Source organism: Streptopelia decaocto (assembly GCF_964273445.1).
Source record: "Streptopelia decaocto genome assembly, chromosome: 11".
NCBI classification, from domain to species: Eukaryota; Metazoa; Chordata; class Aves; order Columbiformes; family Columbidae; genus Streptopelia; species Streptopelia decaocto.
The window spans coordinates 5767776-5780247 of record NC_138666.1 but is presented as its reverse complement, the minus strand read 5'-3'; the positions used below and the strand labels follow the sequence as shown (position 1 = coordinate 5780247).

The following is a 12472-nucleotide window of genomic DNA, read 5'->3' as shown; positions in this document are numbered from 1 at the left end:
TAGTGGGAAATGGGTCCATTTTCAGTACAGGACCATTATAGAAACCTGCCCTGGAGAAGATCAAGATTTATTTTCCATTGTACTTTAAACTGAACACAGAATTGACCACATGACGTTGTACTTTGGAGGGCTTCTTCATTCATGTTTTAATTATGGAACTGAACACAAAATCTTTACAGTACACATTCAGTTACGCACCTGGAAAGAAACAGTGGTTTTGCATACACCGCAGATTTAAAACTGGTGTAATTATGTCAGAGCTTTTGCAGTAATTAATTTGGTTTTTTAAAAAAATATCCATCTGCTTTGACAGAAATTGGTGTTTGAGTTTGCATGGATATGCAAGTTCAGGCGGAGACAGGCATGAGGCTGTTTTCCTGTTTAAAGAAGTATCATTTAACCTTAAATCCATTCAGTGTGTGTGTGTACATACGCATATTTGTTACAGAAGCGAAACAGCGTATTTGGATAATATCATGCTGTATCACATACTAGGAAAAAGCAGATTATCAGCCTTCTTCTGTTTGTTAGCATAGTTTAACGCTAATTGCTTTTCCCATCCTTTATGTTCACTCTGCAAAGCAGTTCCGTTTGCACTGGATGGAGGAGGCAGGGAAGCACCGTTTCTCTTCCTCCTGCAGGTTTCCTTCCTTCTCAGAAACAGAACTCCAAAGTTTGCTCTCAACTATCAACCTTCTCTCCGTTGATATACACTCTTTATCTTTTTTAGCTTTTCTGTGATTTAGTTTGTTTTTGCTAGGGAGCTGCTTATAATGTGTTTTTCATGGTCTGCTTTGGCTTCCCAGAGCATCGGAGACCCCGAAGGGCACTGGCGGGAAGAAGACGCCCATGTTGTGTGGTCAGTACCCGACCAAGAGCGAGGGGAAGGAGCTGAAGATCGTGGTGCAGCCGGAGACCCAGCACCGGGCTCGGTACCTGACGGAGGGCAGCCGGGGCTCGGTGAAGGACCGCACGCAGCAGGGCTTCCCCACCGTGAAGGTGGGTGTCAGGGGGACAGGAGCCCTTCCCAGGGCGCTTCAGTAGCAGGGGAACTGGTTCCTTTCAAAGAGGCCCGGGATCTCTGGTTTTAGAGGGAAGTGGACAGACTTCGCAGTCTCTGTGCTGTAGGGACTGTGCTGTAACTCTTCTTGCAGGTAACAAGAAGTCTGATTTGCATCACAAAGTTACAGGAGGAAGGATGCGTTATGTCAAGGCAGAGATATATAATCTGTGATGCACGTCCTGTTAAACTACAGTTACGCCAACTGTGTAAATAGACACTTGAAGCATACAGAACTAGGACGGTGAAGCACTGTAGCTGATTGCTGATGGCAGTGGGTCATCATTATGCCTTATTGGTAAAGACATAAAACTAGGTTTCATTTAAAAAACAAAAGACGCCTTTATAAAAAAAAAAGTAGTATCTGCGTCCACATATGTGTCTGTCTCTAAGGCAGAGTCCCGAGGTGGAGCTGAGCTGTGTTAACAGTGTACTTAGCAGCGGGGAAGAACATGTGGATCGGCAGAACTGGCAAAAGGAGGAGGAGCAGAGGGAGCAGTTGTGAGCGTGCTGAACAAACGCAGCCTGTTTCCTGTATAGACTTCGATGACTTTAATTTACCAGCTCCACAAATAAATGTTTATGATACAGCCCTTAAAATTTGTGCTGACTACTGCTGCCAATGTATAGAAGTATACTTATCTTTAAAGTCCAGTTCAAGAGTGTTAAAACCATCTCTAACGCTTCACTCAGTCCTCCTGAGTGATGTAGAAAATCCAGTAAAGTTTCATAAGAAAATAATCCCTCCATGTAGTCCTATTGCTATGGTTGTTTAGTGCTCATTTGTGTGAATTTCTGTAATGGGCCGTTGTTCATCTGAATTTCCTTTTAATTCCTTTCCCAGTTACCCTTTAGCACCTATCAGTGAAAATTCTGTTTGGAAGAGTTTCATGTTACTGAATTCCTGGAAGCTCCAGTTTGTTTCACCAACAGGCAAACTAGTTCATACCCTGCGTATAAAAGCCTGCCAGGACTGGACAGACAAAATGAGTCAGTGGATTTTCAGGAAATCTGAGCTAGTGGGGAAAAAAAAAAAAAGTAAAGTACAAGAGGGCTTTTTGTTTTGTTTGGGATATTGTAAAGACGAGGAAGAACAGTATAGAAATGTTGGTAGTTCAGTAGGGATCTGGTGCTCGCTGCTCTCTATGGCCAGCTGTGCAGATGCTCCCCCTTAAGCCACTGAGGAGGAGCACGTTCTGTGGCCCTTCAGAGAAAACCACGATACTTGATTACTGAGAACTAGAGAGCCTACAATCAATATGCAACATTAAAATTGTATAAACAGTACTTAGTGAAGTGACTTGTCTGGCAAAAGAAAGATGATCGTGCCTGTGAGGTGTCAGCAGGTGTTCAGCTGTTGGTAGCAGATTTTCATGTTTGCTTGCTGATGGTGTTGCAGAGCTGGAGCAGTTACCATCCAGATGATGGGAGATCCTCTTACACACCTTTTGTATCTTCTTCTGACAAGAGCACCGGGAAGAGAACCAGCACTCGGTTCACTGTAGTGAGGCTGTTTCGGGCCAAGGACACTTTGATGACATGACAAAGACCATTCGTTCAGCTTTCCGTGTGACAGATTCAGTGGCAGGATGGCGGAGTCCCCTTTCCTGCCCTCTCCTTCAGGCCACTGCATGAAATTAAGTCCTTTTGTTGGCTGTTTTCATGGCCCCATGTTTATTCATACTCTCTTGGATTTTGAACTCTTTGAAGTGGTTTGTGTGTGGGAGCCTGTAGTGTTTATTTAAGGGTTGATTGTCTTTTACTGGAAGAACAAATGACAAAAGATAAAAAAAAATTGCCATTTTGTTTGTAAACTAGATGAAAAATTTTTGTTCCTTCTTCGCTTAGGATTGTTTCCAGCTACACTGGGAGCAGATTCATTTCAAATTCAGCTGCGTAAAATGTTTTCTGTTTTGATGAAGAGGCGTTGCTGGCCAGTTGGAATATTTACCATGTGTTGCTGCATTTCAGCTGGAAGGTCACAACGAGCCGGTGGTGCTGCAGGTGTTCGTGGGGAACGACTCTGGTCGGGTGAAGCCACACGGGTTCTACCAGGCCTGCAGGGTCACCGGGAGAAACACCACTCCCTGTAAAGAGGTGGATATAGAGGGAACGACTGTTATTGAGGTTGGACTGGACCCAAGCAACAATATGACACTTGCGTGAGTAGCTTTTTTTTTTTAAGAAATTGTCATTTATTAGTTTGTTTTCAGAAACCGATTTTCCTTTTTCAACTGGATTTTAGCAGTTAAAAGTCTGGAACATCTGGGTACACACCAGGCATTTAGTGGAGCTACATGTATAAGAAAAACTTTTAAATTGCATTCTCAGGTTGTGATTGTTATACTTGATCCTTCATGTGGTCTCTCCCTAAACCTTATCGATTAACTTTGTTACACTAATTTCATGTTCTTTTTGAATTGAACATCCCAAATTAGGCCTCAGATGCTCCCTGTACTTTCTGGATGTAGGGCCTGAGATCCTTGTAAATAACAATATTCTTCTTAATACATCAGGCTGTGTTTGAGGTTGTTTTGTTTGTTTGCTTTTTGCTCGAACCCATTTTGCATCCAGCGTGTGTTTCTGCGCGTCAGCACTGCATCGGGCTCAGCCGGGACCGGTGACGCGGTGACAGGCCTGTCACTCCCAGCTCCCACTCAGCATACAAAATAATGGGACTACGCTAAGTTTTCTTATACTGCTGCTTCAAGTGAACACGGAATATTTTGTAGCAGTAATCCTACAAACCCAGATCTAGCCCCAGGAATGGAAGAAGGAAGATCCGTTATTATAAATTGAATGCTTACCAGAATTACTTGGTTACATTGGATTTTCTGTTTTATTCATATTACTTTCATATTCCTTCCTCACATGATTCATCATCCAAATTATGTAGGGATGAATTGAAAACAAAGCTATGTAATGAGAAAGGTCATATAGAGATTTCATGTAAATGAAAAAAGCCCCTAATGTTCAGTAATTTCTTCAAGAATTTTGACTTTGTGGCATGTGTAAGTAGTTGAAAGATTATTAAAGATGCTGAATTCTTAAACTCTCAATTATCTTGTGGTGTTAGGGTTGATTGCGTGGGAATACTGAAGCTGAGAAATGCAGATGTTGAAGCCAGGATAGGGATTGCTGGTTCCAAGAAAAAAAGCACACGTGCTAGGCTGGTGTTTCGTGTTAACATCACTCGCAAAGATGGTTCAACTTTGACTCTTCAGACACCTTCTTCCCCAATCTTGTGCAGTAAGTATCAAAATTAAAAGTTGCTGTTAGAGGACTCTGGATTTTAGCGTGATTGCCTAAACACGCCTTGAGGAAAAAACAAACCCAGTGTTAATCTGTGATTATTTCAGAATTGCTATGGCTAAGATCACATGGATTGATTTTTATTTGGGGCGGGGGGGTGTTAGTTAAATGACTGACCAATATTTAAAAGTAGTTATAACTTTTATTAAATGTTTTTTTGCCTCTTAGAAGGTGAGAATTTTTGGCATGGTTCCTTTGAACTCACTGTATGACTTTCCTGATAAAGGTTTTCCTCTGATCTGTATTGTCACGTTCGTGTCCCAGCTCTCAGTGACAACAAGGGCTTCTCAGAAGTTAGTGAGCATGGCTCTTCACAGTTGTGGGAGTTTGTTGGGCCAGAGGCTGAATCTGTTCTGGTTCAGTGCAAGAACGAAACTTTTTATAGCTAGTTATTAAGATGCTCTATTTAACACTGGGCGCAGATGGCTGCGCTGGCTGGTCAGACCGAGCAGCAGGGCCGGGGCGGTCGGGGAGGCTGCAGCACACCGGGGCTGCCTGTAGCCAGCTCTGTGGAATTCTGCTCGTCTCTCGAAGGGAAGAGACAGGGAAGTGTGTGTCAGACAGCTGTTGGTGGAACTGTTGCTGCTTCCCAGTGCACAGGACGATAGGAAAGCTTTTTCTCCATGCCTGGAACGTGGCGTGATTATGCAAGCTCCTGGGTGCCTGTGTTGTGCTCTTTATGTCGTACAAAAACTTACTGGTTTTGGTGTTTTCTTTTTTCTAAGCAGTGTCAGTACCTATTGTGTCAGGGCTCCTATTCAACTCATCAGAAAGCGCAGCGCAGTTTTGTTGCCAGTGAAAGAACAGATTGGAAGAGGAGATAATTAGAACCATGTGAGCTGCCCCATCAGACCCCCGCGCGGCTCCAGCGCTGCGGGCGGCTCAGCAGCCATGCCGTGGGGCCTGTCCCTCCTGCCGGGGCTCTGCTCTGCTCTGCCAGCGGCCCTGGAGCCCCTTCTTCCCCTTCCCCTGTGCATGATTCTTCAGGCCGTGGTTTGGTGCTTGGGTGCTCTGCCAGAAAGGTCAGCTCCAGGTGTTCCCAGCTTTTTTCCTTCTCCTGCCACTTTCTGGTAAATCTTTCTTTTCCCTGTGTTTTTCAAACTGGTGGAGTTCTCAGATTTATCTGTTTATGTTGTTGGAAAATACATAAGTACGTTTGCTAGAAGTATGGTTATCTCTGTAGTCTGTTCCGGTCAGTATCGCATTATAGTATCTGATGTTCGTTTTCAGATTTAAGAGATAAAAATTTTCTGTAAAATCTCCAAAACCTATTTCTGTATATGTTTTGTTTGTATCATTAACTTACTGGTTAAAGATAAAGTTATTTAAATAACAGCAGAAATGGGAATGTAAATTATTTGGTGTCTTCTTGAATTCAGAACTTGCTATTGGAAAGGCCAATTTTAAAAGAGGCTGTTTAGCTAAAAAAGGTATTTTTGATGCATTTCCTGCTTAGATTGTTGGTAAGGCCATTCCATGGTTGGTTTATGAGGGTCCCTTGTGGTCTTAATTCCTGTTTGTCAAATGGATCCTTTGGTACCTGTAACATTAGTAGCTATGCTTCAAGATATGAGTGATGAGTAAAAAGCAGAATATCTGAGTGATGACATGCTAAAGGACATTAGAAGAAGAGGAAGAAGGAAAGAAAAAAGAAGTTGTCCTTCCCTAAATAAAGTTTTTGAGGCTCTTCCCAGGTTTGCTGTCCCAGGTTTTGTGTTTCTGCAGCCTTAACGTACTCCCAAGTTACAGTGATTGCAGTAAAACCTTAACCAGCCGAGTAGTGCTGGTACATAAATACTGGCTGAGTAATATGGCATAAAACGTTGTTGTTTCATTTATTTTTTTATATAAATCATCTCCTCCAGCACATTACATCTGCTCTGTTTGCTACATGGTCTTATTATAGATGTGTACTGCACCTTCTCATAATAAGGTTCATTTCACTCATCAGAGCCTGTTTATGTTTTACAACTAATATTGCTGTCAAAGTTTCAGTAATGTTCCTGAAACCATAGGAAATACATTAAGTAGATGCAGGCCATTATTTAAGGTCTACATTTTAAACAGGCTTTGCTAACTTGTTAGCAAACCTAAATCCAGTTGCTCTTTTCATAAGTTCATGTGCCTTGAGCGTATTTAGTGTTGCGTAATGGTTGCCGAGGAACCCACTGCAACAGTTGTAAAAAAATCCTTTCAGAAAGGTCATGAAATAATTTGGAGTGTTACAGTACGTGTGTTCTTCTGTGTAAGCCCAGAGAATACTGTTATTAAACACTAAAAATGGGCCATGTACGTGCAAAGCACAAGTACAGGCCTATGCCACTGGGATTTTGTGTTGAACAGAAAAGGTGGTTGAGAAAATATTATTAAAAACTGGAATGATTTCATAACATATAACATGTGACATAGTAAAAATACATTGTTTTAAAATGTATGTCTGCATTTAAATTGTCTTTGGCGCTCATTTTCATTTAGTGCCTGTGGGCTTATTTGATTAATGCTTTAAGCAGCACAGAAATAGTTTGCAGCAGAGACAGTTTGTAATGTGTCGTATAAATCATCCCTGGGAGGTGGAGGTTTCCAGGGCTGTGATCTGTAAGCCAGTTTCCGGGGTATAAACTGCTGCGATCCTAATTGCAGAGACTCGGCTCTTGCAGTTGTATCAGCCGAAGTGCAGAGCTCAGAAAGTCCAGGGATCACGGGGTTTTGGGAGGGACGTTAATGCGGGTCCAGCCCCAGCCTTGCACGCAGGGACGCCCTCCAGCTCTTGTGCCGGCCGGAAAGCTACGGCATGGGAAAAAAATCTGAGAAAAAAACCAACAGGTAATATGGGAATCGCTACTTCTGCCCTTTTGCATAGCAGAACAAAATGAGCTTCATAAAAAATGTTTTTATGAGCTTAAGGATAAGTTTGTGCTTCAGCTGTATCTGAGGGCTGATGCGTTTGTTTATCGCTCTCTGTGCCAGGGAATTACAGAACTGAATTCTCGTCTCTTCAGAACACTTCTTGAGCTTTAGCGTAAACACTGGAAGTTTTGTTTTAAAGATTTAATAAGTATAGGAGAAAAGGGAAAATATTATTAGGGGATCGTTTACCTAAGTGTGATTTTTATGAGGTCATTACATTTAGTGAGGAAATGCTCGGAACGGTTCTCTTCTGAAAAGTTTTGTCGTGAATGATATAGTAAAGGAAGAAGCTCAGGAATTATTTTGTTCCTTCCTCTCTAATCCTGTAGGAAAAGCTTTTTGTTTTGGATGTTGGTATTGTCTTGATTTCAAGCTGTGTGTTTTTTCAATTGCAGCTCAGCCCGCAGGAGTTCCAGAGATCCTAAAGAAAAGTCTGCACAGTTGTTCTGTGAAGGGCGAAGAGGAAGTTTTTCTGATTGGCAAGAACTTCCTAAAGGGAACAAAAGTGATTTTCCAAGAGAACGTTTCTGGTCAGTGTGAAAGCAGCAACGGCTGGGGGTGCTGAAGAGCACGTGTTTGGGTTTAGGGGGGTTGATAAAGTTTAGTTGTAGAGAGCAAACCGAGAAGCAGAATTGAAGACACTACAATAAATTGCTTTATATGGATGTACAATAAATTATGCTTTTTAACTTTCCTTTAGATGAGAATTCATGGAAGGCAGAAGCTGAAATAGACATGGAATTATTTCATCAGGTACTTCTGTATTATTATTGTTACAAAAAAATACTCCAACTCTGTTTTCAAAGAAAAAACAAACAAACACAAACAAACAAAAAAACCTCACAAAAAAAAACAGCCCCCCCAAAAAACTGAATAAGCTTTTCCCTCTTCCTGTGCATTTCTAGAAATAATATTCCTTTTCTTCAAATAAGTTCTTTAGTGAGTCTGGTAGAATATAATTGTTTGGGATTTACAGAAGTATAGTTGTTCAGTTTCTAATTGAGAACTTAGATACCACTGTAGGAGTGTGGCATGTGACCCTGATCAGCAAGTCTTTGTCCTTAATTAGGATATAATTAAAAGGCGTACTCCAGGTTTTCCAGCAGCTTTTCTAAGGACGCGTTAGGGCTACTGAGGGGAAGCACATGGTTCGTGGGCCATGGTCTGTACATCTGGCTGGATTTCTGTTCCACTGGGCAATGTTTTGCAAAGTATTTGTTTATTCTTTTTTACACACTTAATTGTCGTTATTGGGCTGAACTTAGAGAAACTGAGGTGTAAACAATGTCTGACAAATGTCGCCTTGCTCCCGCTTCGAAGGCAGTTCCATGCATGCACTGGTAGAAATGATTTCGCACTTCTGTTGGGACAGATAGTTGGGGAATAAACAGCCTGTAGATCACTCGTCACTGCTGCTGCTGATGACTGATCGCAGGCCTATTTTTTGATGTCTGCTCAGTGCTAAATCCGCTTAAGTGTCATGTGAAACTGCCTCCTCCATCTGTTCACACCAAATACAAGGACCTGATTCAGCAGAGCGGTGAAGTGTCCGGCAGCGTTCGATGGTGAAGGGATTGCAGTTCAGTAAGGCAGCTTAGGCCAAGCTTATGATTAAAGTACTGGACTTTACAGGTCCTTGCTTTCTTCACCTTCCATTTAACCTGTAAGTTGCCAACGAGCATCATATGGGCAGATTATTCAAATATCTTCTAGCACGGGTTAGTTACTGAAAATATAACTCGATCGTGTTTTCCATAATGTCTTTGGTTTTTATGTTTTATCAGTGCGTGTCCCTGTTCTGGGGGGTGTAAATACAATTAAAGTCAATAGTAACAAAGTGATTTTTAAAAATATTATTTTTGTGTTCCAGAATCACCTTATTGTGAAGGTGCCACCATATCATGACCAGCAAATAACCTCAGCTGTTTCTGTGGGAATATACGTGGTGACCAACGCTGGCAGATCACACGATGTGCAGCCATTTACCTACACTCCAGATACATGTATGTACAACACAAAACTGGGGAAAGGAGTGGACAGTTTCACCTGCTAAGCATCTCATTGCTGATTTCTTAGCATTTAGTCCATAAACCAGAAGTGTTTAATAAGAACATGGATCTTTTCAAACTCCTCTTGCTGGCCTGGCTTTTCTCACTTATGTGGCAAGTAGCTCAAATTCCAGCTCCTGGAGACAGCTGTTCTTAGAAAGTAGCATCCATTTCTAGTATAAGGTTCAAAATGAAGCTGAGCAGGAAAAAAGTAGAGATCTTACATACAGTGCACCAAATACACCAAAAAACTACACCAAGCTTTATCCTGAAGGCTGTTGAGGTTTGACCATCTGATGTATTTTATTAATCTGCATTGCAATGCACAGTGCAATTGCTGACTGACTGGATTTGGAAGTGAAAATGGTATTTTGAGCACTGTGATCATTGGCGTGTTCACAGCCACAAACAAAGTTTTATGTGTGACTCGGAATGTGTCTCTGGGATTCAAACAACCTCAGTTTCTTTAAGGTATAAGTAACTATTTTGGTTTGCTTTGTGGGGTTTTTTTGTTGTTTATTTTGTTAACGTAAGGAAGTTTTCAATGTGTTTTGTCTCAACAGCTGGTACTCTGAAAGTTAATGTGAAGAAGGAAATCTCCAGCCCAGCCCAACATTGTTCTTTTGAAGAGGCTATAAAAGGTACTAAATTGATTCTTATCATTGTTGTTAATAATTGAACTATGAATTCTTACCCAAATTTGGAGGAATGAATCAGACATCCTGTGAAGATAAGTCTGTGCTTATAAAATCTGGCCATATTCTTCTAGTGAGGTTTGTTTTCTGATTCTGAATATTTTACTTTATAACTGTATTGCTTTAACTATATTTTAACATGGGCTAGTATAGAGCAAAACCTTCGCAAAATAAACCCAAACCAAAAGCCACTTAAAAAACCCCATTTTTGTTTTCACGCCTCAGGCCCTTCAGTCTAATCTTCATTTAATACTCTTGCAAGGGAAAAAGAACAAGAAAGCTGCCTAAGATGGCAGTTAATACGAAGGATTTAGAAGCTATGTACTGCTCTTTTAAGCAGAAACACACACAAGTTGGTGCTGAGGGAAGAACTGAGTACTGAAAACCCTGATGTGCCAATGTGGTATTTTTCAGAAGCTGTTGGTGCTTCCAGGGCATCAAGCTAATTAATTGCCACTAATTCTGGCAATTCCCCTTCAGTGAGGGTTTTTTCCTGGCCAGTCTGTCCATGCAAAGTTTATCTTTTTGTTCCAAGGGAACAAGTTTTAGGTTTGCCTGCCTTTTAAGTGTGAAGTGAATTGATCCTTGCGATAATTGAAATGAAGTAGAGGAAAGCAATGTTTCTTAGTTGATTGGTAGAACTATGGCAGTGCACAAAGGCTAATGGAAATTTCCATAGGCTGCTCTGCTGAAAGCAGGTTGAAAGGTAAGCAAATTAACGAGGTGATCACAGGTTTGATAGGAATCCGTAGCTTCAGGTTAAAATCATGAAGCCTGTGTTTGAAGTTAATAGCCTGGTCTTGGCAGGGGATGTATTTATTAGTTGACTTTGCAACTTGTTGGGAAGGATAATACAAGATATGATGAGTTTAAACCTGCCGAGAATATTTGGGGGAGAAACATGCAAAAACATTTAGGGCAATGAAACAAGCTGATAAAGGGACTGGTAAGACTTCTGGCACAGAGATTAAAAAGGTGAGGGAGATAATGACTGATGTACTGGGGCCAGGCTGACACCTGTCTGATCCAGTGATCAACCAAGGGGAGATCAGCGGTTTTGGGAGAACATCTGCTGCTCATCAGGGCACAACGTGCTGCTGCTGTTGCTTCACGCCCTCTGCTTAATTTGTGTGATAAATCTTAATTTAATTTCTTACGTGGGTTTTCTGTGAGCCAGCTCTTTTTTGACAGTTCATTCCTGTGCCTGTTGTGCTCTGGGTTGATCATGAACCAGAGGTCGCACAATCTTGTCTGCTCTATGTACTTTATCTCTCCATGTGTCCCAGCTTGCCATTCCTCACTGTTCTAAATGATAAAGACCAGGTGGGAATCTCAGCTTATGTAATATTTTTAATGTGGATCAGGAAAAGTTCAAATTAAAATTTAAAAATTCATTTTAAGAAACCAATTTTCTACTTAAAAATAGAAGAAACAGACACTACAGAAGCAAAATAACAGTTTGCTTTTGCTACAGAGCTGGCATGCAGGTTTATCAAGTTTTTACTTGACTAGTCATTTAAGAGAATTAGGATACTGTCCGAACACTTTGGTCACTTTGTTCACATGCTTATCTGAAAACAGACATTTTTCAAAATGAAATAGGAAAGTTGTACAGTTAATGTGCAGTAAAGTTTAAAATCTGATAATTTGTGGAGTCTTGAGCTCTCACATTTGTAGCTCAAACAGTTGGTAGACGGCTGTCCTGGTGTGGGAGGATACAGAATGAAAGAAAAACAAAACCAAGGCTTTGCTGTTAGTCTTAAAAATAATCTTTGAAGGTTTGAGTGTTTTTTTTAGGATTATTCACAGTATTCAAATGGTTGCAGTGATCTCTCTGCATGTTGACATCTTACACGAGGATGAGAGCTCTTAGGGTAGAGCTGCACCGTGGAACGGGGAGCAGGGAAACGAGGAACCCGCTCTGCACAGCGAGTGTTGATGTTCCATTGCCTTTCCCTTCTTTGTGACTGCAGCAGTGAAAGCCACCAGCTGTAACCTGGAGAAGGTGAACATGCTTCCTAGTGCCTTGATAACTCCGCTTATGCCAAGCAGTATGATTAAGAATGAAGATGTGTCTCCAATGGAAGTAAGTGCAGAAAAAAGGTCTCCCCCTGTCTTCAAGGTGAGTTTGGTTGTGTTCTGAAGACAGTAGCTGTAATAGTCTAAGTTACCTCTGCCTATCAGTCTGTGTTCTAATAGTGGAGAAGAGTAACGCAGGGGGACAGTGTTGTGTCTGAGATCGGTCTGGGCAAAACGTATGATCAGAGAACATGATTAAAATACTAGATGTTTTCCTTTGAAAGTAACTTATCTTGCTCCTGCATTCAAACAAATTGATTGGTTAGTGATAACTGTGATGAACTTCTTTTATCCTGTGACACCAAACTAGTAAATTACTGTAAGAATATTATTTTAATCACTTCTAGCATTGTTTTCATTAAATTATGCCT

General features: G+C 41.2%; 1 protein-coding gene across 7 annotated transcripts in view; it reads left to right on the top strand.

Annotated features, from left to right (window-relative positions):
- The window catches only part of NFAT5 (nuclear factor of activated T cells 5), a 58182-nt gene that overhangs the window by 34658 nt on the left and 11052 nt on the right, over positions 1-12472 (top strand). For 6 of the 7 annotated variants that reach the window (XM_082062578.1, XM_082062580.1, XM_082062576.1 and 3 more), the window contains 8 exons: positions 807-999; positions 3032-3222; positions 4137-4309; positions 7675-7809; positions 7980-8032; positions 9150-9282; positions 9891-9968; positions 11996-12144. In XM_082062578.1, the coding sequence (XP_081918704.1) occupies positions 807-999; positions 3032-3222; positions 4137-4309; positions 7675-7809; positions 7980-8032; positions 9150-9282; positions 9891-9968; positions 11996-12144 (1105 nt within the window). The remainder of the gene's footprint in view (positions 1-806; positions 1000-3031; positions 3223-4136; positions 4310-7674; positions 7810-7979; positions 8033-9149; positions 9283-9890; positions 9969-11995; positions 12145-12472) is intronic. The other variant, XM_082062575.1, reaches the window with a different exon arrangement.